We start from the raw sequence: 26,799 nt of genomic DNA, 5'->3' as shown, positions 1-26,799 counted from the left end.
TATTTCTGTTCAAAAAGAAAATTGAGGAAAAAGACTTATGTAGTAAGTAGAAGCCACAGTCTTGTAATTTCCAATAAATAACCTCAATCCTTCTAACTATAAAACCATATTTTATGACAATTCCATAGTTCAGAAATGAACACAGATAAAGGACAACAGCAAGAAATGATAAAACAAAAGGCTGCAATAATGAACACAAATACTTCACTTCGGGAATGAGTGGGTGGAGAGAGCGAGAGAAATAAAGTAAGATGGGAGAAGCACAGAAAACGTGGGAAAGAATCAGAAAGTGACACTAGTGGGGGAGAGGGAGTCACAGAAAGACATTTATGGAAGAACTGACTCGAATTCAAATACCCACTGATTATATCTCTTAACGTGTCAAGTAATTTCCACTTAAAGTGCTTGCTTAAACACCCATGAAGAAGTGCTCTCTGGCTGTTATGCACATGGTAATGACTAAGGGAGTCGCCGAACACCCTGAAGCCATGCAATTTATAAAGTTCTTCTTCAGTACACAACCTCGTCTTCCCAAACCCTAAAACAACATAGTGTAACTATAACAGACCTACAATCAGATGGGCTCTAGACATAATGCCAACTGTATGAATTATATACAACAAGCCTACTTTGTTGTTGACTCATTGTAACATGAGCTACATCTGCAATATCAAAACACATAGTTTCACTATAATAGTTTAAATTTTTACAAATAGATAAACCAAGAATATGTGATTATGCCCATTCGGGAGCATTGAATCAAACTAAGTAAAATAAAACTAAAAGTTATTGGTTAAAAAATATCTGGTCATCTACTAAATGCTCAGATTTGTTCACCAGCTAGTCACTTATGTGATTTGCACAGGGTTTGGTGCTGCATAGGTTTTGGGTTTCCAGATGCAATGAAAAAGAGACGGGTGAGAGTGCTAAGAGTGCAAATGGGGAATTTGCGGCAGCTGAAAGTAACTGCAGAATAATAATTCTTTGAGGGTTTGCCAGTATGAACAAGCACTTTCAAAGAAGACTAGCAGACCAAATAATGTTTATAATGGTAAATGCCAACACATAGTGTAGTAGCACAGAAGGAAGGAGCAAGGAAATGTGTGTCATTACAAAAAAAACCCACTATGACCTAAAAACAATAGAAGTACAAGTAATTCTTTAGCATATTTCCATATTTCCATTTGTAAGAAAAAATATCCTATTTTGTCTCGCAAAGGTTAAATAATCTGACATTAGGACAACACACACAAATACCAACAACGGCCAAATTTGCATGAACATGTCTAAATGTAACAAAGACAATAAATTATTTTTCGATTTCGATAACCTTATTTATAAACTGAACAAGACTGAGAAACCTGTTTGAGAGAACTTTCTCACTCAGTCACAGTCGCAGTCACCACAACATTCCTGCTGACTGCATCCAGCTTTGATAATCCTGTCACTCCCTGCAGGGCCGTGTATTAAAATGCAACCCCGATGTTTGCCTTTGTGAAAGGCCTTTATTATGAAAGTGCCTTCACCTGCTACCACATTACAGCCGGTAAACAACATGAATGATGTGCTGAGTACTGCAGCCTAACACACATTTATTAAATTACACTTTTCAGCCACACATCAGCTTTCTCCTTTGATTCATTTCCTTTAATGAGTTTGCTGATGCAGACTGGCATGCTGTAATGAAAAGGTAAAGACAAGCAAGCAGGAGAGCCATAAATAAGTCTCAGAGCATGAGGAATAATGACAGGAGTTTAATGTCCAATTAGATTAAAAGGCTCTCTGACACAAAAGCAGGATGCTGAGTGCACTGCTCAATGAGCCTGTGAGCGACATTGATTAACGCTAAACGGATCTATTACTCTCATCCATGGTACTGATCAACAGTTCTACCTGCCACTTCTCTAACTCTATAAATGTGTGTGTGTGTGTGTGTGTGTGCGTGTGTGTGTGTGTGTGTGTGTGTGTGTGTGTGTGCACCAATAACTATACAAGTATCCACATGTTAAGTGGATTGCAGATTAACAAAGCTGCCAGTTAATGCAAAGAAAATCCATCAGTTTCCTTCTTTTTGCTTATTATTGTAACTGCATAAACAAAACACAAACTCTTTACAATCTACAATCTCGGATGCGTGACTTTCATAAAAAGCTCAGAGGACATTTCTCCTTGTGAAGCCTAGCTGAGACCTGATAACGATCCACAATGTTGGCTTTTGCAGAAAAAAATGAATACTGGGACAGGATGTCTGTCTATCATCATATTTGTTTTCAGATATTTGTTATAGGCCTCAGCTAGCACATTTAGTTTTAACTGAACATTATGACGAGGTGTTTTTAAGGAGACTACCTTGTAGTGGGGGCTCTTCATTATTTTGCTGACAGAGCTTTGTGGATCTTTCCTCAGTTTAGGAGAGATAGATGGGGTGGTGAGAGATGTCCTCCTGTGGAAGAGTATGTCAACACCTTTGACATACTCTATAACACAGCCTACACTGACGTTCACAGTTTGTAGGATCTGGTCTGTACCACAAAGATCAAAGGAGTAATACTATATAACAGACTGTATTGTATGAGTTTCCTTGTAGTTTCCTTTGAAACTTGAGGCCTGAGGTTCTTCACTGGGCATCTGAGCTTTGCTTAATGTACGGCAGGTCTGGCTCCATGTGTGACTCATTAATAACATGCATGAGAAAACGTTAGCTGTCTGCTGTCAGACTTCTCACATTTTATTACAATGCCAATGTGCTCTAAATCTTAGACTGACAGAGTCATCATTGTTCTAAGGTTGATTTTCTAATAAATACAGTGTGTGTCATGTCTCATTTCCACAATTCATGCATTGAGGGAATTTTTCTATCCCTCAGCCTGGTGTCACACTAAACAGCATGACAAAAAAGTAGCATTATGCTTCTGACAAATGCAAAAAGACAAGGGCTTGAACTAGCATGTGACACAATGATTCACAATAGGACAATTGAACTGGGAATGAACAAGAAAAACATCAAGTCACTTACTGTCAGAGCCTGCCCTTCAAGAGAATAAAACAAATTCCTTAAACCGTAAACCACTGCCTGCAGTGGCCCTCCTCAGCCCATGGCTGTTTTGTTTAAGGGTAATCATACTATACTTCGACTCACAGCCTTGTTTTAAAGTTGTTAGCAAAATCCACACTAAATGAATTCTGATTGTAATGCTCATGTTCATGTGCACAAATGTCATTTAGTTATTTGTAATCTAAGAGGGAGAAAGGGACAAGACATGGCAGAATGTTACTGGGTATTAAACAGGGCCATTTGTAGATGTCAAATGTAAATGGGCCTTTTGATTTTTTGTTGGCAGATATATGATGACTTGAAATTATAAAGGGAACTGTGAAATAGTCTGATTTTCATGTCACCACTAAGAAGTGAATAGGAACACACTGGCAAGTCACAGCCACAGCACAGCAACCTCAGCCACGCCTTTCACCTAATGAATTTCTACAAATGACAAATGAACACATAGATTCTATAAAGAATGAGGACCAAAATAGATGACCCAGGTAATTTCTATTAGTAAGGATCCCATCTGATTCTACAGTACACCACATAGGTTATTGCCATTTCATACATGGCAAGATGCAATATTTTCCTCATGTTCCTCATTGGAAGGAATAGCTCTGACCATATCCACACAGTTACACACATTCACAACTGGAAACTGCCCTGGACAACCACAGTGTGACCTGTTGGCCACACAGCAGCATATCTATGGCAGTGGGGGTTAAGGGCCGCAGCTGATGAGGGAGAGGTAAGTCACCTGCTTTAGATGTGCCCAGATTTAATCCTTTCGGTCACAACCTCTAGAATTAGTAGAAGTGCACTAAAAGTTTCACAAGAGCATTTGTGTAGCAAAGGTTTATTAGTAACGATTTGAGAGAATTTTGATCTTAAATTTAGATCACACACACTTATTCATATGGTCTTGTGTATAATTGCCTAATTACAACATGCCAGTCACAGAATGTTGTGATTACTTGAATCTGAAATGGCTGCTGCAATAGTTTCACTCTCAACAAAACTCCGGAGCTATAAGCAAACTGTGATATGCCACAAAATAAAGTGTGGCTGTTGACTTTGAACAGAAAAAAGTCAACTACATTTGTTCTCCAACATTTAAAAACTATTAAATGTTCACATGTTTGCTCTTTACAGGCTGTATTAATTGATTAATAGCAAATTGAAATCCAAAGCAAGATGATATACAATTATCTATGTTGTGTGGATTTCAGTCGTTAGTCTGTTACAGCATCTTAAAGGGCGACTTCACCAATTTCCAACTTGCTTTCTATGGCTTTAGGTCAGGGTGTATGTATAATAATGCTTTTAAACTTCCCTGTGACCTCACTTTAGTAAAGTATGTCTCTTTTTCCAGCTAAAAAACTCCTTCAGATGAAATTACCCAGAGGTGATAATCATAATTAGGATTTCAAGTTATGTCATCTGGGGGTGCTCAGGAAAAGCAGGTTGACCATGTTTACAAACTCCATAGCATGATCAACAAGATAACATAATCTGAACTGAAGGTTCCTCCAAATGATGTCATTGGCAGCTATTTTTCAGCTAGATGTAGAACAATATTTTTATATAGGGAAGTCAAGGGGAATTTTAATGGCATTTATGTACATCCACTACAAAAACTAGAACCAAAAGAAGAAAGTTAAAAATCCGTAGAGGCATCCTTTAAGCATGGTTTTATCTGGACAAACAATCACATTTTTAAGAAAGATTTTCAAACAGCCACGAAAAAGAATGAGCTCGCATGGTTTCTTCAAGGAAATTATCTGTCTCTTCCGTATTTAACAGGTCTTAAAAACACCTGGTTTGCATGATTTGCTTCTCACTTTGTGAACCGTAGATATTGTACAATGGAAAAAATGTCCAGATTGTGTTCGAGAAGTGCAAAGAATAGCACAGTTTTAGCACAGCAAGAGCAGAAAACCATTCAGCTACATCCTAACAAAAGAGGTTTGAATCAGATTGTTATTTTTTTTCTTTAAAACGGCTTTACCTTTCATAACCCTCACCTTCTTGCACTAAGTCACCTAGAGCTACCAGGATTTTGTTTATTTGTTGGCCTTTTTTGTTTTCTTTTTTCTCATTTTGTGGATAAATTTCATTTGAGCACTTTGTTGAATGGAAAAGTAATGACAGCACAGTCCTTCTATCTGCCTCAACTAGCCAAAGTTCCTTAATTTGTTTCTTAGCAGTGGATAAAGTCACATACACACACCCACACGTTTCTATCTCTGGATCTTCCCTTCCACCTCTTCATAGCATTCAAACTCCATATCACCAAGACAACTCCACTGCAAACTTTCTTACTCTTATTTGATATGTTTTTTTCTTTACTGGCAAGCAAGACAGACAATATACAAATCATTTACAAATCATTGGCAAATCATCCCATTACTTAATATCATACTGTAGGTCTGGACATGGCATCTTACAGTGAAGAAACCACATGTATCAAAGCCATAGTGCTAGTTGAGAATTAGCTTTGTGAGGGAGGAAAATGACAATTTAGATCGTTCTAATAGCAGAAAAACTTAATTAACTAGGTGAGCCCTGGAGGCTCTTGCAAAATGCCTCCCCAAGCAACAGCAGAGAGCAAGAATGACCCCCAGCTACACCAGACCTGCTTACTGATACAGAAAATATGATTGCTTTTCATATTCCAGTGAATTTTCAACATTTCCCATTTTACCTCAGGACACACAGTCGCTCAGATCACATTAGAATAGGGGCATTGCAGGAAAAGGGGCAGTGCGTGTGGGCATTATTAGCAAATGAATTTTAATAAATAACACTGAAACATAATGAAACATAAGACAATATGAAAGACATAATTAAATGCTTGTTGAAGTATGCAGCAGAGATGATGGGATACAGTAGTGTAACAGATGAGTTTAAGGAGGTGCGTAATACCACATGTTCAATTTATATGTAAATCAATCTACCTAATAGAATGACCTCAACCAGGTGCCAGAGGATAGAAAAACGATCCCACCCAAAAGCATTTCTGAATTTTGAAATCCCATGAGCTTTTACAAAAACAGGGTGTCAGCCTGGTACTACAATAACCCATTAGAAAACAAGCTAATGAGGTGAATTACTTGAGTTACCCTAAGAGAATTGCACAGTAAACTCAACAATCTAAACAATATGCCTGTGTGGGTCAGTCTGTGCAGGGAGCCCATATACACACATTTCCAGCAAGGAGCAACATGCCCTTTTCACCTATGTGTGTGTAAGTATGAGATGGATGGATGGGTGACAAACATGCCATCACTTACTGCTGCTTCTCCACATCACCTTTTTGTCCTGTAGCAATCTGACACAAAGATACTATATATCTGTCACGTTGACCTTTCTTGTTAGAGAGACAGCAGAGAATAATCAGGTGAGAACAAATGATGTGCTGCAAACCCCCTGCTGTGTGAACTTTGACATGTCTGTTTACCTGAGGTCTGTACCATACACCTACTGTAGAGAGCAAAAGTAGATACTTTAAAACTGGAAAATTGTATGCATATTTCAACAACTTTTGTCTTTTCAAGAACTGTTATGTGGGCGTGTTCTGTGGAGCAAAAGGCGCTATAGTCCTACCGTCTATCAGTCACTAATGGTGTGGAGCAGCAGGAGGTCAGGACACCTGCGTCTGCAGCCCGATAATGAATATGATGAAGATGGATAATACTTTACCCTGTCTGAAACCGTGCTCTCTGCTAGGAAGTGATTACTGCTGTAATTGGGATCCATGGTGGCTGTTGCTGAAGATACTGATGATGAGGCTTTGTCAACGAAAATGTAGATAACATTGACATTACTCATATTGGACATAGGACTTACTACTTAACAAATCACCAGTGACAACTTCAAAACCTCAAACAAAATTTGCGAAATTTTTTGTTTTACCAAAGCTTAGCAGCATATTTTGTTATTTAGCTCTTAGACACTGGGTTAAGATAGTTTGGGTTTGAGTTCGCAAAGCATTGTATTCGATGGGCCCTCAGGGTCTGAAGCAACAGGACCTGAGTGACTGTGACATCCTGTGTTTATCAACCCCATGTTTTCCTCACGCTTGACCGTGTCCTCATCCAGCCCCTGCCACACCTTTGCAGCCTGAGACAGCATGTGTAGGCCAGCCGCATAAAGGACACAGGGATACAAACACTTAACTAGAAAAGGAAACAGAGCAGGAAAGCGCTGGTGATACTATTCACATTTTGGAGTTATTTGCATCAGTTGTGTCTCTGACCACCTCTGTGTTGTGCCACTGGGTTTGACACATTAATTACTCTGTTACATAGGCCATCTCCATACTTCATGCTGTTCTTTTGAAAGATTTCAAAAAGAGATTTATGAAAGCCCCAGAGTGATCATTACCAAGTAGCTGTGTTGGGCATCACTTTGTCTTCTACAGTGAGGTTTTCTGTGATTCCTTAGGGACTATGGGTGTCCTCTAGGTAGTGTCCTAGTGCACAGAGGGTGTTAGGAGCAAAGGGGGTGGGGGGGTGATAGTACTATTAATGACCATCTGCTCAGAGAGCAACCTTTTTAATGAAGACGGATGTTGGGAGGATCTGACCAGGGGGTTGCGGGCAGGGGTCTAATGACACGCTTTTCTATATCTGGAATTTTTAGGTTGTCTTACATGGCCTGTCAACCTTCACCACCACTCTGGCTCCAAGGAATCCAAACAGGGCTCCTACATTTTATAACCACAAACAGGGTGCAACTTAACTACATGATCACTGTCACCATGTACGAAATCCATCATAAACTGTATGAACTTAGACCATACTAACACACTATTCAACAACAAATCTACATTGTGGGTTGCAGGTTAGGTCCCCGACTGACCTTTCTGTGTTGAGTTCTCTTGGTATGGGTACTCTGGTTTCCTCCCACAGTCCAAAGAAAGTTGTTAGGTTGCATGTTAGGTTGATAATTGATGACTCGGAATTGCCTGGAGGTGTGAATGTGAGTGGTGAATGGTCTAAATGGTTTGTCTGTGTGTGTGTATGTTGGTCCTGATAAATATTTTACATGCTCTACTCTGCATGCAATATATTAAGCTTGCTCATTATTATTGCTTTACTCTTTGTCATTGAGCTACAATGTTATGGTTGAGTAACCCAGATTTAATTGGATTTCAGCTTCTTAAATTAAATTCCCATTCACTCTTGATCCCCATCTTTTGTTGTCCAAGCTTCTTTTCACTCTTTGTGCTCATATTGAAGTCTTGGGAAATGTTTCTGTTGATTTGGCAGACTCAGAGTTAGTCCTGTGATTGTGCTCCAGCGCTCAGGCCTCATCATCCTCCTAGATGTGATTCCAGAGCTGCAGCATTAATAAAATCCAAAAAGGAAAGAGGGGAGCTTACGGCACCCACACCCTTAGGCTTCACCCAGAATGTGCGCTCAAATTAAAAATAAGCCTGTGGCCTTACAGCGGCTCTAAACACGGGGGCTGTTTTGTCAGCAATCTTTTATTAGAGTCATCCTGTTGGAAAACACAGCAGGGGAAAGACAGAGTGTGCTGGAGAAGACGTGGGGCCTGTGTTCCCTGCTGTCCTTCCTTTTTTTTTCTGTCAGACATCACTTCTCTATAAAGCTTATTAGAGAAGTCACAAAGATGGATGGATAGAGATGGAAGATGATCAGAAGCCGATCTCTCTCACACCTATCTTCATCTGGGTGTTGGTACTGACAGGAGAGGAGCAGTGGAGAAGATGAATAGATTGGTCTTTTTTCCCTACTGTTCTTCATGTACTGCATAGTGGAGAGTTACACTTTTAAGTGCACACTACAGTATATGTAGCACTTTGAGTGTATATATCTATAAAAAACATTATTGTATCACTGCTGTCTATAAAACAACATGAGTGATTTTAATCGTAATGGCAAACTTTGAATGCAATCCCAGTGCAATACCTTATTTGTCTTTTAATATGCTGAGCGTAAGTAAGTGAAGTGGTGTAGGCTAATAGGAGCTGTTATAATGAGGGATGATACCAATAAATTGATAGCTCCTGCACTCACTACAGTCCTCTCCACGGCTGTAGTTAAAAGGATTGACGCAGCCTTCACTAACCTTGTACTTGACTTGAACTGTCATTAGCAAATCAAAAGCAAATTAATTAATCATAGGTCCACTGTGGTGTGTATTACTTTAACGGTAATCTAAGGAGAAATCGCCCATGATTTCTCATTTTGACAATGCTTTGCTACTTCCCGGAGTGCTGATGCTTTCATCAGGAGGGGGGATGAATTCTGTAAGTGCTGGAAAGTCTATTTGAGCATTATTCATCTACACAAGAAGCTCTTAACAAATGGTCAACCCTTGTGTCTCATTCAGAGTTAGTCTTCTTCAGATCTTATTTTTTCTACTCAGTTGCACCTGCTAAAAACTTTAAAGTCCTTTCCTTGTAAAATACTGTTCTTCTTTTTATAGGATGCAGAGAAGGTCTTGGACTACAGGAACAAATTGAAGTTACAGGTTGGTTCAATTTGACCTCGAGGGCTGTGAACATTTAATGTTACCTAATACGAGCATAGACATAAAAGCACTGCTCCAAGTGTCAGTTTTTGTTGTTGCTGAGAACAGTGAATGGCAACATCTGTGTTGTTGTTCTGCCTCCAGCTCCCATGCCTTACCATCCTGTTATGGACATGACATTTGAAAACACACTATGAGTCACTTAGCTAAAGGAAAAAGAGGCCAAATCACCATCATCATTTGAGGTAAGCAAGATCGCTGGCAGATGTAGAGTATTTCATCAAATCATGTAAAGAAGAAGCAGCATTATCTCTACGACCTTCACAACCTTTTGGTACTTTTTACATCTATACACAACTTTTTTATTTTTCTCAATGTTGTTTGTTTGTGTGTGTGTGTGTGTGTGTGTGTGTGTGTGTGTGTGTGTGTGTGTGTGTGTGTGTGTGTGTGTGTGTGTGTGTGTGTGTAATTGCCCCTGTGTGCATCCACCTATTGGTGTACTAATAGTATCCCCTGCTGGCAAAAGATGGAATGACTCAAAAATAACAAATACTGTTTCATACTGTTTGTGAAAAAACTAAACAAAGACAATATCAAAGCTATCACATCAATAATTCAGAACTTAACAGTAATACATTTTTAATGATGAAGTTAGGTAGAGGATCCAGTGCATGAATGCAGGTACACTAACTTGCTTTCACAGGTAGGAATGCAGTACTTTAATGTTACCTCTCTAGAACCACCAGAGGTCACTAACACATAACATTCAATGTTTCTTTTATCTGAACTCAGAAGAAATTAACCTAACTAATAAACTGACCACGGTGTGATTCACATGTTGTTCAATTTAAGCTTTAATTCAACAAATAATCTATTGTAATGTTTAATGTTAACCCTGCATAATGTTAGATTATACAATGAGACGTCCACAGGCCAAGGAAATCTCTGCACCTTGTGCACCTTAGCTACAATCCACCATTCTCATTATCAGCCTTTATGAGAGACTCCAGAGTCACCTGCAACTCAACACACAGTATGTCATATCCAAAGTACCTCTTCATTTAGTGGATGCTGTCTGTCAAACTATGAGTTCATCATTATCGCAAATTGTGGAGCACAGCCCCTCCTCCATGTATGTTCCCAAAGAACAGTGCTTCCTCCTATAAACATGCCGGTTTCCATGCCAATCTGGAGCAAGATCGACAGAGCAAACACTCCAGCAGGCTTGAGAAAAGTGTCAAACATTGGGGTTTGAGATGGTCAGAGGAGGAGACGTTTGTTAGTGGGGACCAGAGCAGGTACAGTATATGCAACACAGAGTCACACGCAGCATCCAATGTAGATCCTCAGTGGTATAAAGAATGGAAAGAATTTGAACAGTAAAAACTTCATCAAACCAAACTGCCATGTTATGGGGAGCTAGTCAAAACACAAAAGAAAAAAAATCAAGAATGTAATTTGGGATTTGGCCCAGTATGATGAGCAGTAATAACTGCAAAGAAAAGAATTTTGATAGCATTTTCCTCCTCTTTGGCAAAAGTTTTACAACCTCAGTTTCACAGAGAAGAATAACAATCAATAAACCGAATCAAAGAGCAGTGAACATGTTCCTTTTACTAAAAAATGTGGGGTAGCAGGCCAACACTCACTCACAACAGTTACTTAGCCTTTCAAGCGTGTGCATCACTGCAGCTATGTGCAACATGTTGAATACACTGTTGTTTTATATCCAACCGTGTTTCACCCAGCACCAGAGATTTGTTGTTTTTAATTCTGCTGTAAAAAAAAATTAAAAAAAAAGAAAAGCCTGAGGCAATCTTATAAAATAATAAAGGAGAGAGAGCTTTTGGAACTTTCATGAGAAATGTTGTTTTAATATAGTGTAAAAATGAAAGAAATTCAAACTATATTCCCAGCAATAGAAACTAAAAATTCATTTTTTAAAAAAGTTGTTGTGCATCAATATACAATTGAGCAAGAAATAAAAAAAATTCAAGGAGGCTATGGCACACGCACATTACAGACTACAGTAGGAGAGCTACAAGCAGCAAAAAAATCTTTAATTATTTACTGTTAAGGCCGCTCAGTTTGAAGTTACGTCGTGTGCAGAACGCTGTGTCAAGGGCAAAAGGGTAATCGGGGCAAGAAAAGAAGTTCCTGGAAACAGAGGAGTGAGGTGGACGCTGAGATTCCTCCGACGCTTGACTTCTCTGCTCAGTGCACACCCATCCCAAACCGAGAGAAACACGACTGCTGAGCCTCTGGTGTTGTCCAGATTCCATTCAGCCATTCATCCTGACAGGTCACTTCTGGGAAAAGCAACAAACGCAGCAATAGGTAAGTGAACGCGCCAGCGACAAAAGCAGCGGAATGAGAAAACGTGGCTGCAAAGGCCACTGTGAGATTCTCCTAGAAAAACCTTTTACATTGTTTTAAATTCCACATATAATATGAGGGCGTGTTCATTTGTTCTTCAGTTAAAACAGATACTTGGTTTGAAAGTTGCTGTTTGTTGTTAGCAAACGTGTTAACGTAGTCATCATAGTGATATTTGAATGAAGTCCATTTCTGATGATGATAGCATTTATTTGGGCTAATAATTATTTATATGGACTTGTCAATCTAATAACCTCTTGTACACATTGCACAGGTGATTGTTGAGTTGTTTTCTAAACGTTTGAGGTTCAAAGTGCATACAGTGCCTTGGTTTAATACTACTTTTGTGTTTAATTTCATGTTATTTGATCTGTTCTTTATTTTGAGGCTTTTCTTGCATTTCCATCATCTCCGAGGTACGAGCTCTGGACTACAAGTAAAGGATACTTATACTATGTGACTCCACTTCCTTGTGGGCACAAACCTGCAGAGGAATTTGCATCAACCATGAGTGGAAAAGGATGTCAGCTCGTGGTGTCTCCATCACTGAGTATGATCAGAGAACACCAGCCCCAGTCCATTAGGATTCCCATGTCGTCCCCCCAAAGGGTAAATCTTAGTCCCTCCTTAGGAACGGAAAGGGCTAAAAGAGGAGCTGTGAGCTCCTCTTTCTCTGAGAAATTGAATGGAAGTCATGCAGTTCTACCATCTCTGAGCCTTCGCAGGCAGGTGTTGACCAATGGGAAACAGTTAACCATAACCACAGCATCCCAACACCAGCAAGTGCCTTCTTCTCACCCCCGAACCTCAACAGTGACAACAACCATGCAGGCAGGACTCTGTTCATCTTATAGCAACTTCAAAGGTAAAAAAAAAACTGTCTGATCAACCCAGGGTTCATGATGAAAATGTAGAAACATCAGGAACTCTTCCCAAAAAAGTGATCTGTGATGTTGTGGACAGAATTTACTTATTTCTGGTGTGTTTTTTTACAACTGTTTCTCTGATTATTAACTAAGTATAAGGCTGGTCCTTACTTTTTACTGAGTGAGAACATAAAATGCTCATTAGAGAATAACAGAAATGTCTGTGGTTGTCTATTGTAATTTATTGTATAAACCTTAGTTTACACAGCGGACTAAATATGATAAATATCTGGTCTGCTTTGCATTACTTATTTTTTTCCAGACAGTTGTATAATAGGTTTAGACTTTGAACTTATCTCTGAAGATCTGTTGAATGCAGTTTTTGCCCTGCACTATCCTATATTTTCTAATAAGGGACCTGCTAAATGGGTTTTTTGTTTAATAAATTTTGGCCCTTGCGTCCCACAGGGTGTTCTGTTTCCGGGCCTTCCATGAAAGTATTTGGTCAACCAGCTGCTAGCCTGAAAGTGACCAGTAGTCCCGTGACTGTTGTTACAGGGCAGCCATATTTTGCACCACCTCAGCCTCCATCAAATTCACATAGTGTTCAAATTCCCCACACAGATGCCAGGTGGGTAACATCATGTAACATTATGGTGATGATGAGCTCTCTAAACATAAAGAGTGTTACTAAAGTGGACAAGGACAATCTGTTTCAGATCCTTGCTGTCCAGAGAATCCCTGGCATCCACTACTCTCAGTCTGTTTGAAACACAGTCAGTGTTTAGTGGCAGACATGAGTGGCCGTATGGCTACCGTGTGCTTCCTCCATTGGGACTGCCTCAGTGCTCCACCCAGGCCAGTGAGGGAGGCGAGCAGCTTGCCATTTCCTCTGGCACAGCCATGTCCGGCACGACCATATCAGGTGGCACGAGCACCTCAGCCTCGCTGCCTTCATACCTCTTTGCAAGTGATGCTGGAAGCCCCAGACCACCTCGTGCTAAGAAGAGAGCGCTATCCACGTCGCCTTTGTCAGACGTCATGGGTATTGATTTCAACTCCATCATACGTACCTCGCCCACCTCACTTGTGGCTTATATCAACGGATCCCGCTGCTCTCCAGCCTCCTATCCCACACTCTCACCTGTCCAGTCTGAGGGCTATGGTCATTTCCTGGGTGTGAGAGGCCGCTGTATCCCCCATGTCCATCCTTACAGCACCCCAGGCTCTTCACAGACCATGCCCACACAGGCCGATTGCTGCCGCATGCAGACGCTTCAAGAAGGAGGTGGTCTGGAGAACCAGATGGCCAACATGGTGGTGGAGCAGCAGTGTCTCCCGGAGGAAGGAGATGCATTGGAGAAGACTCCAAAGAGCTGCAGCCAAACTACCACCAACCTGCTGCCACCTCTACAGTCACATCCAGTACCACTGTCTACTGTCCAAGAAAATGCTACTCCACAAGGTCCTCCTCCACCCTACCATTCCCACCAGCACATCCACCTCTTCAGAAATCACTGCAAAATAAATCCTACATCTCAGGACACTCACATACAGGCTCACATGGTTTCTCAAAGGCATGGGGTGAGCTTATTACCCCAGTTCCCAATGTTGGAGGAAGAAGAAGGAGAGCTGGAGGACTATGGGGCCCACTGCTGCAGGTGGTTGGACTGCAGTGTAGTCTATGACCAAAAGGAGGAGCTGGTAAGGCACATAGAAAAGCTACACGTGGACCAGAGAAAGGCTGAGGATTTCACATGCTACTGGGTGGGCTGTCCACGCAACTTAAAGCCCTTCAATGCCCGATACAAACTTCTTATCCACATGAGGGTGCATTCAGGAGAGAAACCTAACAAATGCACGGTATACCATGCAGATCGTAGCCCTGTCTCTTTTCATGTGACTCAAATCAATACATTATTTTCATTAATACTTGATTTTGAAGGATTCTCTTTGCTATCTCACCCCTAAATAATAGATAGAAAGCACAACTCCTTTTTAATCAGATGGATTTCTTTTACTCATTTGTGAAGAAGCAAACTGAAGGCAGCCAAAGCAGGAGAATGATGAATGTCAGGGCCTCACTGAGTTCAGTTCTCAGTGTTTCATTCAAAGCAACAGTATTTGGTTGAATCCTTTCAAGCCTCAGGCTGCAGGGGAAAAAAGCCTTTTACGGTAAATGCCTTCTTGTGCTCTGTGTTTATGGCCAATCTTTAGATCAGAAATATGGCCCTTTCTCCTCTTAACTTTAGCCATGTGGTAATTAGCAGAGCTCTGTGATAATTGACATGGGAGTAAACTCAATTATGTAGTTATTAAATCAGCACAAAGGAGGCCTAGCACTTTAGCTCTGGCATGGCACCATGGCTTTCTAGTGGCACTGGGAATGTCAGCAGCAGGGGGTTTGCCAGCACACCGTCTGACAAACTTGGCTGTTGTTCTGGGAAGGTGATGCCCATAGTCTGGCTCTCTGAAGGTCTGTGCCTGTGGACAAAGATTTGACATTCATTGGTGGGCTTCATTGTTATTGAACTAGTTGCTTTGTTTCTCTGAGATGCATTGCATTTCATTGATTGCTATTAACTCTAGCTATTATTTTGCGTGTGATCAATATATTTCACAATGGACCATATCAGTATATAATAGGAATCTACAGCTAAGCTGTGTAACATTAACAATGTTCATTCTTCAACTCCTCTCCCACTTTTGTCTTTCACTTACTCCCACTAGAAAAATTCTTGAGACTTAGATGAGTAGTTTACAAAGCAGTGGCTAAACATGCCTCATGTTGTTGCTTCCAGCAGGTCAATTATTTACCTCTCGCATACCTGTAGTCAACCTTTTGTACCAACATACTTACTTATTAGTTAAAGCCCGCTCTGTTGCCATGGGGCTGCAATCGTTGTATGGGACTGTGTTCCCTGTAATCATTGAATAACAAAGTAAGCATTCATAGTCACAACCCATTGCCAAAAACAGAAATTAATACAAAGCCTCATTTGTAGTTGTGGTACAGTAATTACAGCACAGACTAATTTAGGAAGAAAGAGGAAAACATGCAGCACTGTGGACTTGTAGTTTCAAATCATTATTGAGAAATAGATTTGTTTTTTTATTTTGGTCTGCAGATTTTCTTTAAGTTAAGTACAGAATGATGTGTCTTTACTAAAGCATTTGATAGACATCAGCATGACCGCGTGTGTGTGTGATTATACTGAAAAGAAGGTTTGAAAACTCAGTCAGTTAAAGGCCGATTTTAGGGAGGTTTAGCAGGAAATAACTGCAATTGATAAATGAGCCAGCAGCAGAACAATGATGTAGCTCCTGTTACACAGTGAAGATATAGGGCAGGTCCAGACTTGTACCTGTCATCACACAAGCTGTTTAAGATAGAACAGTTTGTTAACACATCTTTGACTCTATGGGTCATTAGTTTCTGTCACTGTAATTTAAATGAAGGGTGTTTTAAAAGTATTGTTTCAACTGATCTGTACGAACAGTGAGTGACCATGTTGTGACTTCTGGAAGAGTTGAAATATCACTCTGCACCATTAGTTTACAATTAGTTTTTTGTTAATACCAAGACTCATTCCTTGAGAAATGTGGATTGGTGGGTATTATGGTTACCCAAAATGTAAAAGTAACCAAAACAAAAATTGATCATGGTGTGATCAATCCGTGCATTTGAGTAAAATTAAGCTTTAGTTTTTTCCTAAGCCAATAAATTTCACTACATGAGTGGTTTGTAATTCAAGCCTCACTAAAGCCACTCAATGCAGGCCTGAGGGGATTTCAGGTCTGACAACATTTTAAGTCAATATCTGGGAATGCATTTTTACGACACGCAGTATAAGGAAACAGTAACGAAAAAGAGCAAAAAGGGTAGACAAATATCACTGGTAAAACAAGTCCGTAGTGAATTGACCTCAGAGTGAGACTCGGCACTGGACATTCACTGCTGGCCCAGACTGCAGCTGTCATTGTTCAGCTAGGGCATGAGTACCTGCCAGGACCTGTCAGAAGCTGGCTGTAACACTGATCTAGACCGAGGACCCATGCTGCTTTCTTTTCAGCCTAACCATCCCTCGCGACAGACTAAAAAGCCCTCTGCACTTTATGAGAACTTCATGTGACAGAGAGAAAGAGAGTTACAGAGTTACCTAGTTCTGGCTAGTCTTGGAGTCCTGGCAGCATTTTAGCATTTTATTTTGATTCTAATTTGTCTTTCACTTTGGTTGCGAAAGAATTTATCTCTCCTTGCTGTTTTTCTTGGTGAACTGAGGGATCTGTTGTTAATTATTTTCTCAAAGCCATATTTAGGATTTATATACTTTACTATTGTGTTACACTAAATGACATTAGGTTTATTCTGCTTATTATTGCTGGATGAGGTGATGAGAAGCATTCCTTATTTTTGTGCTATGCTGCAGTTTCCAATTTAGTTTGTTTGTTTTGAAAAATGTTACATTTTTCATATTCAGTGCTGGTTAACCTTAACCTTGTGTATTTATAAAATTGCCAGAATCCAACCACCATTAGTTTAACATTGAAAAAATGGGAAAAGTAGAAAATCCTTGTTCAAGTTCATTAGCAAACACAGGTTGAGCCAATTTGAATCTTGAGAATAGATGTTTACAGGAAATGTGTCCTGATGAAAGAGAATAGCAAGTGTTGCCACATGGAATGCAGGAGAATGTTACTGGTCAACTATTAATGGGAAGGGATAAAAAACATTATAATTTGGCTTTGGCAGCGATGACTGAGAGGTATCAGTATGTAAGGAATCCAGTATTGGAGAAACACTAACAAAATTGGACATGGTCTGTGTGTTTTCCCATAAGGCTTAGTAAGGACATTCCTAACCCCCTGTGAGAAGGAAGAGGGAGAGTTAAGTCCAAGAAATACAAAAGGAAAAGCATTGATGATTCACATATTGTAGCAGTGAAGTCACGATGCTTGCATGATACTGCAAAAATGTGCTGTTTTGTTGGTTAGATTTACTGTCATATTAAAATATTCCAATAGTTGTGCATGTCACAAATATATATATATATATATATATATATTTATTTATTTATTTGTATGTATATATATATATGTGTGTGTGTGTGTGTGTGTATATATATATATATATAGATGGATAGATAGTGTGTGTGTCTGTCTGGTCTGTCTGTGTACAAATAGATTAATAGTACTGTACTAAATGTACCAGTTGCGTTTTTTGTAATTGATAGCTACCAACTGCTGTCAAGGTGATGCAAAATAATGAATTGAAAAAAAAATCACAATTGCTGGATGTGTGTATAAACACTGACCCCTGCTGGTGACACTCACAACGAAGTTGATTACTTACTGTAGTTTATCAAACAAAACATGTACACTTAACAGCCACTTTATTAGCTAAATCTGGCTAGAACCAGGTTGGAACCCCATTTGCCTTCAGAGACACACTTCTGTATACCATAGTTGTAACAAGGGGTTGTTTGAGTACAGTTGAACCAGTCTGGCCCTTCTCCTCTGACCTCTGGAATCAACAAGGAACTTTAACCCAGAAAACTGCAGCTCACTGAAAATGTTCTTTTTCTCCAGAGCATCCTCTGTAAACCCCAGAGATGGTTGTGCATGAAACTGGCAATAGATCAGCAGGTTCAACAACTGCTGAACGCCCTGTCTAGCACCAACAACCATGCAACATTCAAAGTCATGAATCACCTTTCTTTCCCATTCTGAAGTGGTCTGAACTTCAGCAGTTCATCCTGACCATGTCTACATGTCTAAATGAGTTGAGTTGGTGCCTAATGATTAGTTGGTTAGATATTTGAACCAATGATCAGTTGAACACTAATAAAGTGGCCGGTGAGATTACTGTATATTTGTATATCTTAACACAAATTTTAAACTACCTAACTACTTTAGGAATTGGGTTTATTGAATGTATCTGTATCATATTCACTGATATAAAGCAATGCAATACGATACAGTTTGCTCAACACAAAAGTTTACCCTTTGTCATCAGCATGTGAGTAGACAAAGGAAACAACTAAGATGCACCTATGTCTCCTAAATGATTTTTGCCACTCACTCCTTTTCTGCGAAATCTGTAGCTGCCCACCTGTCCACCAGGAAAGTCGCAATGAACAATAAGCAGGTCTTACTCAAGTGTCAATTGAAACATAATGAAAGCATTTTTTTCTATTCAAAGAGTTTTCTGTACTTCCTTTTACACTCCCTCCCACACATTGAGGGCATTCCAGTCTGCAGTCATTCCAGATAAGAAGCTCATAGTCCCATGAATGCAACACTAGGTTAGAGATATTTTAGATGTAAATCTTATATTGACCATTGCACTGAAAAGACCCAAGAGCCAAAAACATTAAATATTTCAAATTAATGATACTAGCTTTAATGTAGTAGTCATACTTCTAATCTGTGGCAATAGACAGCTTGAGCTACTTTTAATGTGTTTATATGTGGTTGCAGTTCGAGGGCTGCAAGAAAGCTTTCTCACGGCTAGAAAACTTGAAGATCCATCTGCGTAGCCACACTGGGGAGAAACCGTACCTCTGTCAGCACCCTGGATGCCACAAGGCCTTCAGCAATTCAAGCGATAGAGCTAAGCACCAACGCACACACCTGGATACAGTGAGTGGCAGCCCAGCACAGACACGTACAATTACGGATGGTTTTTCAAAGCCTGTGCATCTGTGTATGCATCTCATCATCTGCATGGACGCCTACAAGTTTTCATATGTTTGTGGTTGTACAGAAGCCGTACGCATGCCAGGTGCCTGGCTGTGCAAAGCGTTACACTGATCCCAGCTCCTTGAGAAAGCATGTGAAATCCCATTCTACTAAAGAACGACAGTCACGGAAGAAGGTATGTCCTGCAGCACATGTGTTAGCACACCTCAAAATTAATAGTTTTAGAAGTTCTTCAGAATTTCTTTTACTCCACGTGTAATTGTCCACTAAATGTGTTGAGTGACAAATTAAATTTAATTTTTAATGAGATTAGCATTATTAGGTTTGTGCAGCCAGAAACATAAAAACGTCATTAGTGAGGATTGCAAGTAGGTAACATCAATTCCTCAACATTGCAACCATGAACAAATAAATTACACATTTTGTTTAATTGTGTTGTCATTTGTTCTAATTAGTTCATAGTATTGAGTATATACTCTCTGTGTCATGTTCTCCAGCCCACTTTGTTAAAATTCTGCAACTTTACTTTTGAGAAAATTCTATTATTTACTTTTACATGCATTATATTACATCTAGGCATGCAGTGAAATGAAGATAACCAATGCAATGGCATGTGGGTTTGTAATATGAATCACATTATTTAAAGTAACACTGATAGTGCTAATCATACAAAATACCAATTGTAAAGTAACCTTGAAAACACTGTGCTCTCACAACGTGTGTCTTTCTAAATAAACACTATATTTTGGACAAATTCCATTATGTTTCAGAATACACCACAGTCAGTGCCAGCTAAGCTGAAGGCAAAGATTACATTGTTTATTTTGATTTTGATTATATTGATTTTCACTACACTCACCACCGACATCTTGAGGTGATATAGAGTCTTTTCTATTGCTGCACCCACACTGTGGATGACTTTGCCCTTAGTGTTTTGGAGTCCCATTAATAATAAACATAACTACTTTCATTTATCTGTTAGCACGCCATTTCTAAACATTTGTGTTGTTTGTAACTTGTGTTCTGCGCTTTAATTTCTCCCTGTAAAGCAATTTGGTCGACGCCTATCATCTCAAAATGGGCTCTAAAAATAAATTTGATTTGACTAATTTATTTTCCACTTAGGGCAACTCCATTACAAATTTTAGCATCATGGCACTGCAGTGTTGCAATTAAGGTTTTTGGTCTTTAGCTCTTACTGAGGGTTATGTCACCATAGATACAGACAAAGAAGGTGGGTAGCTACTAAAAAAAGTGACATTTTACATCTCCCACATGCACAACCTTTATCATCAAAACCTCAAATAACAAATTTTAATTGTAATTGTGATTTCACTGATGATTCCCAAGACGGATTGCGTATGTTTTTGTTGTTTGTTCTATATTTTTTGTAAGATCATTAGAAAAGCTCCTAGCTTATATTGTATACTGTATGACTATTTGTTCAATAGCTGTTTCTTGTCTGAAAATAATTGTGACTATTATATAAATGATGAAAGATTTTGTTCAATGTTGTTGTTCAGTTGAACTTTGTAATACCTGACCAATAAGGATATACATCAAGGATTCCCAACCCTGGTCCTCTGGGACTCATGCCCTGCTTGTTTTCCAACTATTCCTGCCCTACCCGCTGTTTATTACATGAATCCGGTGTGTTCAGCCTTTTTAGAAGGAAGAAGATACAGTTTTAGATGAAGGTGGGGTGGGGGATGATACAGCAAATTAGTGTCTTCCAACTGCTTATTGACTTAACACACCTGATCCAGGTAATCAGGAGTGGGTAGGGCACTCGGGTAGGGATAGTTGGAAAACAAAACAAGCGGGGTAAGGGTCCCTGAGGACCAGTGTTAGGAACCTTTAGTCAGTTAAATTTTAAAAAATGCAGTGCACAACAACAAAACAAAAAAAACACTAAACTTTTCAATCATTATTATCCATCCATCCATCATCCTCCACTTCTCCAAAGTGGGCTTGCAGAACGCTTAGCTGGGGAATTTTGAGTATCTCATACCTGCCTGTCACACTTCACTATGACAGGCGGAGGGGGGGGGTCATTACAACACAATGATCAAAATAGGATTCTGTAGGAAACCCACTACTGTTTACTGTTCACACTGTTTACATTTATGTACCATGTGCCATTTCTCTAGATGAAATCCAGTGCTGACGTGACCCAGGATACGCTGACAGATTGCTTAACCATCCACCCTTTGCAACCAAGCGTTTCTCCTCTGGCAAGGATAGACAACAACTTCAACCCATCCCCTGGTGCGGCTCATGAGTCATACTCTGATATGCCTCTGCTGTGGCTCTTTGCATGAATATGTAATATAAATACTAGATACATAACTATGCAGTGTTCCCCTGCAACCATGTGCACATAATAGGTTTATCCATTAGATTTAGGCTGTGGTGGACAACCCTGAAGTCTCTGTCATCCCTGTTCCTCAGCTGCTCCACAGGGACAACACTCCTCCAGAGATCCTCTCCAGGCTCCATTGTGCCCCTTACAAGATAATTACAGGTACTGAGGAGTTTTTATTTCTTGGCATAAAATCAACAACATAAATCATTTAAACTAGGATGCTGTTCTTTAAATTATGCATACAGAATTCTAACTACGCCGTCTTCTTTGCAGACGTTTAATTGTGATTGTTTTAAATGCTTTACAAATCTTTTTTTTCCCTATGATGAACGGAAAGAATCTTAAACACTAGTTGTCATGGCTCTTAGGAGATTACCTCATTATAAATAGAATAATTAGTTTAAAAGAAAGCACTATTTTGTACCCTACTAAAAGAGTCTAAAGGGTTGTTTTTTTGATTTTGTTACTTTTGATTAGTGTTTCTGTTTTTTTAAGTGCATGGGTTGGTTCTGCAGCTTGGAAATGCCTTACAGATTGGAGAAAGCCAGCAACATGTTTCCCTGGTCAGCCCATAGGAAATCTTGCCTTCGTCTAGATACTTCAAAGCATGTGATAAAGTATTTCCGTCTTTCCTTGCAGCCAGATGCTCATGGCTCCTCACTGGTTGTAATTGTTCGCATATCAGCGGTAGGCCAAAGCAGTCACTGCAGGATTTCTGGTAGACAATTGGCCTGGGAAAGCAGACCCTGCCTTGCCTCATTGGTCGTGGCCACTAATGTTAATGGATGCTATAGCCACCAACAAGAGTGACTAAAGAATTCAATAAGTGAATAAAAATTTAGGGTGCCTTGGGGGAAGACAAACCCTGTAATTACTTTTTTAGATGTTAAATCAATTGTAAAATCTGCATTGCCATTTTCTGTACACTTTTTCTTGAATTCCTTTCGGTTCCCATTCAGTCTTTGTATATTGTCAGAAAACTTTAGGTCCTTTCATATTCTTGTTATTGGCATTAGACAAATGTTACTTGGCCAAATCTAACAGCAGGGGTGCCAGTTCCCATGGTCACTAAACCATATTTAAATGAACTAGCTTAATCCTCTGTATCTCACAGTAAGTTACATGATTCTGAAAATGGTGTCCTTGATTGTATTTTCTTTTTCAACAAGTGACAAAGATTCAAAATTGAAAGTGCAGACATTCAGTTAAAAATTATGTAGGAGGCTTAACAAAAACTGTTTGCAGCTTATGTTAAAGACAGAAGGAGCAGGCTTGACCTATCATCTAGAAAAGAAAGTGATAAATGAACATATTGCCGTCAAAGACTTGGATTGTTGTGTTGAAAATGGTATGAATGAGCTTGTATTGTATAGGGTTTATAATGTATAAAGAACAAACACTAAAGTGCCTGTAGAATGTCTATAATTGCAAAGCAAACAGATCAATTTTGCTGTAGCAAACTTGATAATAGAAATACCTGAGTGTTTTAATGTGCAGAAACTATATAATTGCGACCATAGGTATCCTTTTAGCATATGTTTAAAGCAAAAAATACTCCACATGGTGTACACTGTCTATTCATTGTCATACCAAAATTATGCAGTGCAGAAAATTAAGGGTTAAATTAGCTGTAATGGGACCACCATGGTGAGGAGCTGAGGCAGAGGAATACAAGCAGCAACTCTTTGCTCATTAAATTTATGTAGCAAAGATGAAAAAGTTTTAAATGGAATAGGAAGCTTTTTTGCGTTGTGTTAAGGGGTGCAAGAGGTAGAGCAGTCGTCCACCAATCCTACAGTTGCTGGTTTGATCACCAGCACCTGTGGTCACATGTCGAAGTGTCCTTGAGCAAGACACTGAACCCCAACATAATTGCTCCCAGTGAGTGTTGCCCGCTGCATACCAGCTCCCTCATCGGTGTGCAAGTGTCTGTGATTGTGAGTGCGAATGGGTGAATGAGAAGCAGTGTAAAGAGCTTTGAGTACCAATAGGAAGAAAAGTGCTATATATATGCAGACCATTTATCCTTTATGTCAAATGCGGGACATGTTGTCCATCTGTATCATACAAGTAAGTAAGGACCAACCAGAAAAACGCAAGTGATGAGAGTTTTGTCATTTGAATGCCTGCAGAATTCTTTTAGAAGCAGGTGCTATATTTACTGTCACTTTGTCATTACCTGACAAGGGATTAATTAGTTCTTTATTTGCAGCTTAAAGTTGTTTGTTAAAAGTGTACTATTAGAATAATTTTGCAAAGTTCCAATTTAACTGAAAAATGGTGCAGTTTGTGATCTTGGATGTTTTTAATTTAATTAGCTTTTTAAAGTTAGGGTTGATGGTCACCTTTAATGGTGAAAATTATATAAAATTGTATGACATAGAGCTGTATATAAAGTAAAATATTGTATTATACAGTATCACTGTATAATACAGGAAGAATTATACAGTGAATCACATTCAGAGACAGTGGATGTAATAATAGCATCATCTGTAGTATGTATTATATTCTAATAATGGTCCTGCAAAAATACAGCACATTTAAAGCTTGCATTATACTATCTGTTTCTTTTTTTTAATGTTACACACACCTCAAGCATATGAGCAAAAAAAATAATATATTTTTTTCAACATTCTTTATTGCAAGAATTACATTTGCTTGATTACTACAGAGCTTTTTTGTATGGTTCAAAAAGTAAGATCAGGTAATGAATAATTGTATTTATTAACTTTTTTTCACAGGCAATACATTTACTTATCTCTAAAATATTTCAGGTTTGTTGATCCATCCCCTCACCAGCTCATCCCCAGGGACCAGTGTGGCCCTTGTTCTCCCACCTGCATCCCACATCCTGCCAATGGGACATCCCTGCAGAACAACCGAGTTCTGAAGCAGCCCAGCCAGCTTCCTGATCTAGCAGAACACAATCCAGGTACTCAGAGGTTTATTACCAGTGTGCTCTCAAGGTTTGTCAGAACACTCACTCCACAGATTTTATAGAGTTGAGTCGGGGAGGTTCTTCTGAAAAAGGTTTATAGTGCAAGTTTCACATCTGAAACCTATTAGCAAATGTGTGGGCGGTTTGACTATGTGTTTGAACAAATTTTCTCACATGCACATTAATCATATCTTTATGATGTGTAGCAGGTGGCTGGTGATGTTTCTGGTTAGACAGAATCAGGCAGCTCCACTCTATGTACCTTTAAATAGATATCATGTCTTTTCCCCCTGGACTTGACAGCCACGGTGATGTTGACAAAGAGTTCAGTTAGTTTTGACTGCTGAGATAAAGACAGGGTTTGAAAATACTGAATTGCACAATTTCTTTCATTTATGATGTTTAAGGCAGCCTTTATACTGGACTGTATAATTTAAAAAGAAAAGCTATAGACTTCATTTTAGTTGTTATTTAAATAAGGGAAAAAAAAGAGGTATTCTTGTTTACCAGGACAGATGAAGATGCTGTATTCTCCCCCACAATATGGTCGGATCACAGCACAGACCAGCTCGAGTCAGCTGATGCAAGTTGATGCCTTTGGTGACAGCCTCGCTCCAGCAGTCAATAATCCCAATGGGGTTTCATGCATTACAGGTAATGAAAATATAGTCTAAACAAAATTGCTCTCACATGAGCACTTCATTGCCATTGGATTTGACAAATCCTGCTGTGCATACAGTATGTGCAACTGTGCCTTACCCAGTGTATTTGTGCACACGTGCTTCTGCAGGGTTTGATGTCCACAGCCAAGCGGAAGATGTGACTTTTAATCGAGAATATCATGAAGGGGGTTTCTTCACTGAGGTGGACCACTGCCCAAGCCAGGTCTCCTGCATCTATACAGAGGGATGATACAACTCAAATGCGGGTTTCGTTCTTTTGCACTATTTTGTGTTTTTTATTCCATTTAAGTTAAATGGTCGATAGGAAGAACACGTTGGAAAGCACTTCAAATTAGCAGCAGCTGCTTGTAGCAAAAGTATAGAATATTAGCCTTGATAAAGAAAGAAAATTCACAAAATTCAGCTTGCTATGCTGAATAACATGGAATTGTATGTTAATTCTGATTACATTTTTTTCGCTCTCTCTTTGACTCTGTAAAATGTACAATCTGACTCAACACTCCAGCCACACTCCATAACCAATGTATAGTAATGACACCAATGATAATTATTTTTGTACAGCCTTCATCTAACAGGTAATAAGTACTTCAACTAGATTCTGTTAACATTTTGCACAACATTAACACTACAATCAAAGCCAAACATGCAAGGAATCATCATTTAAGGTTTTTCTTAGACCCATGCCTTTGTAACTATAGTAACAAGACGGCCTTACCATTTCACTGTAATGTTTATAGAAATAACTTGTTTGAATATACTAATGTGCTATGAGTGCTCCTGCGCCGAGATCATTGGGTGTATTTGTGTTGGCAACCATACAAGTAATTTTGAAAATTTTGGTTGATTTACTACAAGTTACGGCACTTCACTTTGTTTTTGACCCTTTTTAAAAGCAAAGCATATACAGAACATTCTGAACCTGTTTTAATACAGCCAGTTATTTTATTTCCGTAGAGTATGAATATGACCCTTAGCACTTCTGAAACTACCACAATGCTTATAGTTGCCTGTTTTGCCTGTTTCTTTACTTGTAGCATTGCACTGCAGTGCTTTTCTATCCAACTTGCACTTATAAACAACTGCAACTATAAATCAGCTAGGAGTAAAAAGCAGACACAGTGTTCACAATGAATCAAACACAAAAAGCAAATTTGAAGGTGTTTTTTTTTTTATTACTATAATCTGCTGAAATGTCCATGAGGATAAAAATACTATTCAAAACTCCAAACATGCTTTGAAAAGTAATCAGCCGAAACTGAAAGTGTATTTCATTTGTAGTAAATGGGTTAAAATATGCCAAAAAATATGTTTGTTTTTTTTAATTA

The 26,799-nt window shown here is 39.2% G+C and overlaps 1 protein-coding gene across 5 annotated transcripts; it reads left to right on the top strand.

Moving 5' to 3' along the window:
- Positions 1 to 11,044: 11,044 nt before the first annotated feature.
- glis3 (GLIS family zinc finger 3) lies at positions 11,045 to 26,139 on the top strand. 5 transcript variants are annotated; one of them, XR_010911483.1, is made up of 11 exons: positions 11,059 to 11,881; positions 12,308 to 12,785; positions 13,255 to 13,417; positions 13,506 to 14,649; positions 19,267 to 19,428; positions 19,553 to 19,663; positions 21,639 to 21,756; positions 21,940 to 22,012; positions 24,628 to 24,785; positions 25,307 to 25,445; positions 25,582 to 26,139. XR_010911483.1 is itself a non-coding variant. In XM_067483680.1 (11 exons), exons 2-11 carry the CDS (start codon positions 12,428 to 12,430, stop codon positions 25,701 to 25,703), a joined length of 2,553 nt encoding a protein of 850 aa, XP_067339781.1. In that variant the 5' UTR covers positions 11,320 to 11,881; positions 12,337 to 12,427; the 3' UTR covers positions 25,704 to 26,139. The 5 variants fall into 5 exon arrangements, 2 of the variants coding, with proteins under 2 accessions (XP_067339781.1, XP_067339780.1); XM_067483680.1 differs by having other exon boundaries at positions 11,320 to 11,881; positions 12,337 to 12,785; positions 25,302 to 25,445; XM_067483679.1 differs by having other exon boundaries at positions 11,320 to 11,881; positions 25,302 to 25,445.
- Positions 26,140 to 26,799: the final 660 nt, after the last annotated feature.

The sequence above is a fragment of the Channa argus genome, chromosome 18, assembly GCF_033026475.1.
Source record: "Channa argus isolate prfri chromosome 18, Channa argus male v1.0, whole genome shotgun sequence".
NCBI lineage: Eukaryota > Metazoa > Chordata > Actinopteri > Anabantiformes > Channidae > Channa > Channa argus.
This window is presented reverse-complemented; position numbering and strand designations above follow the sequence as displayed.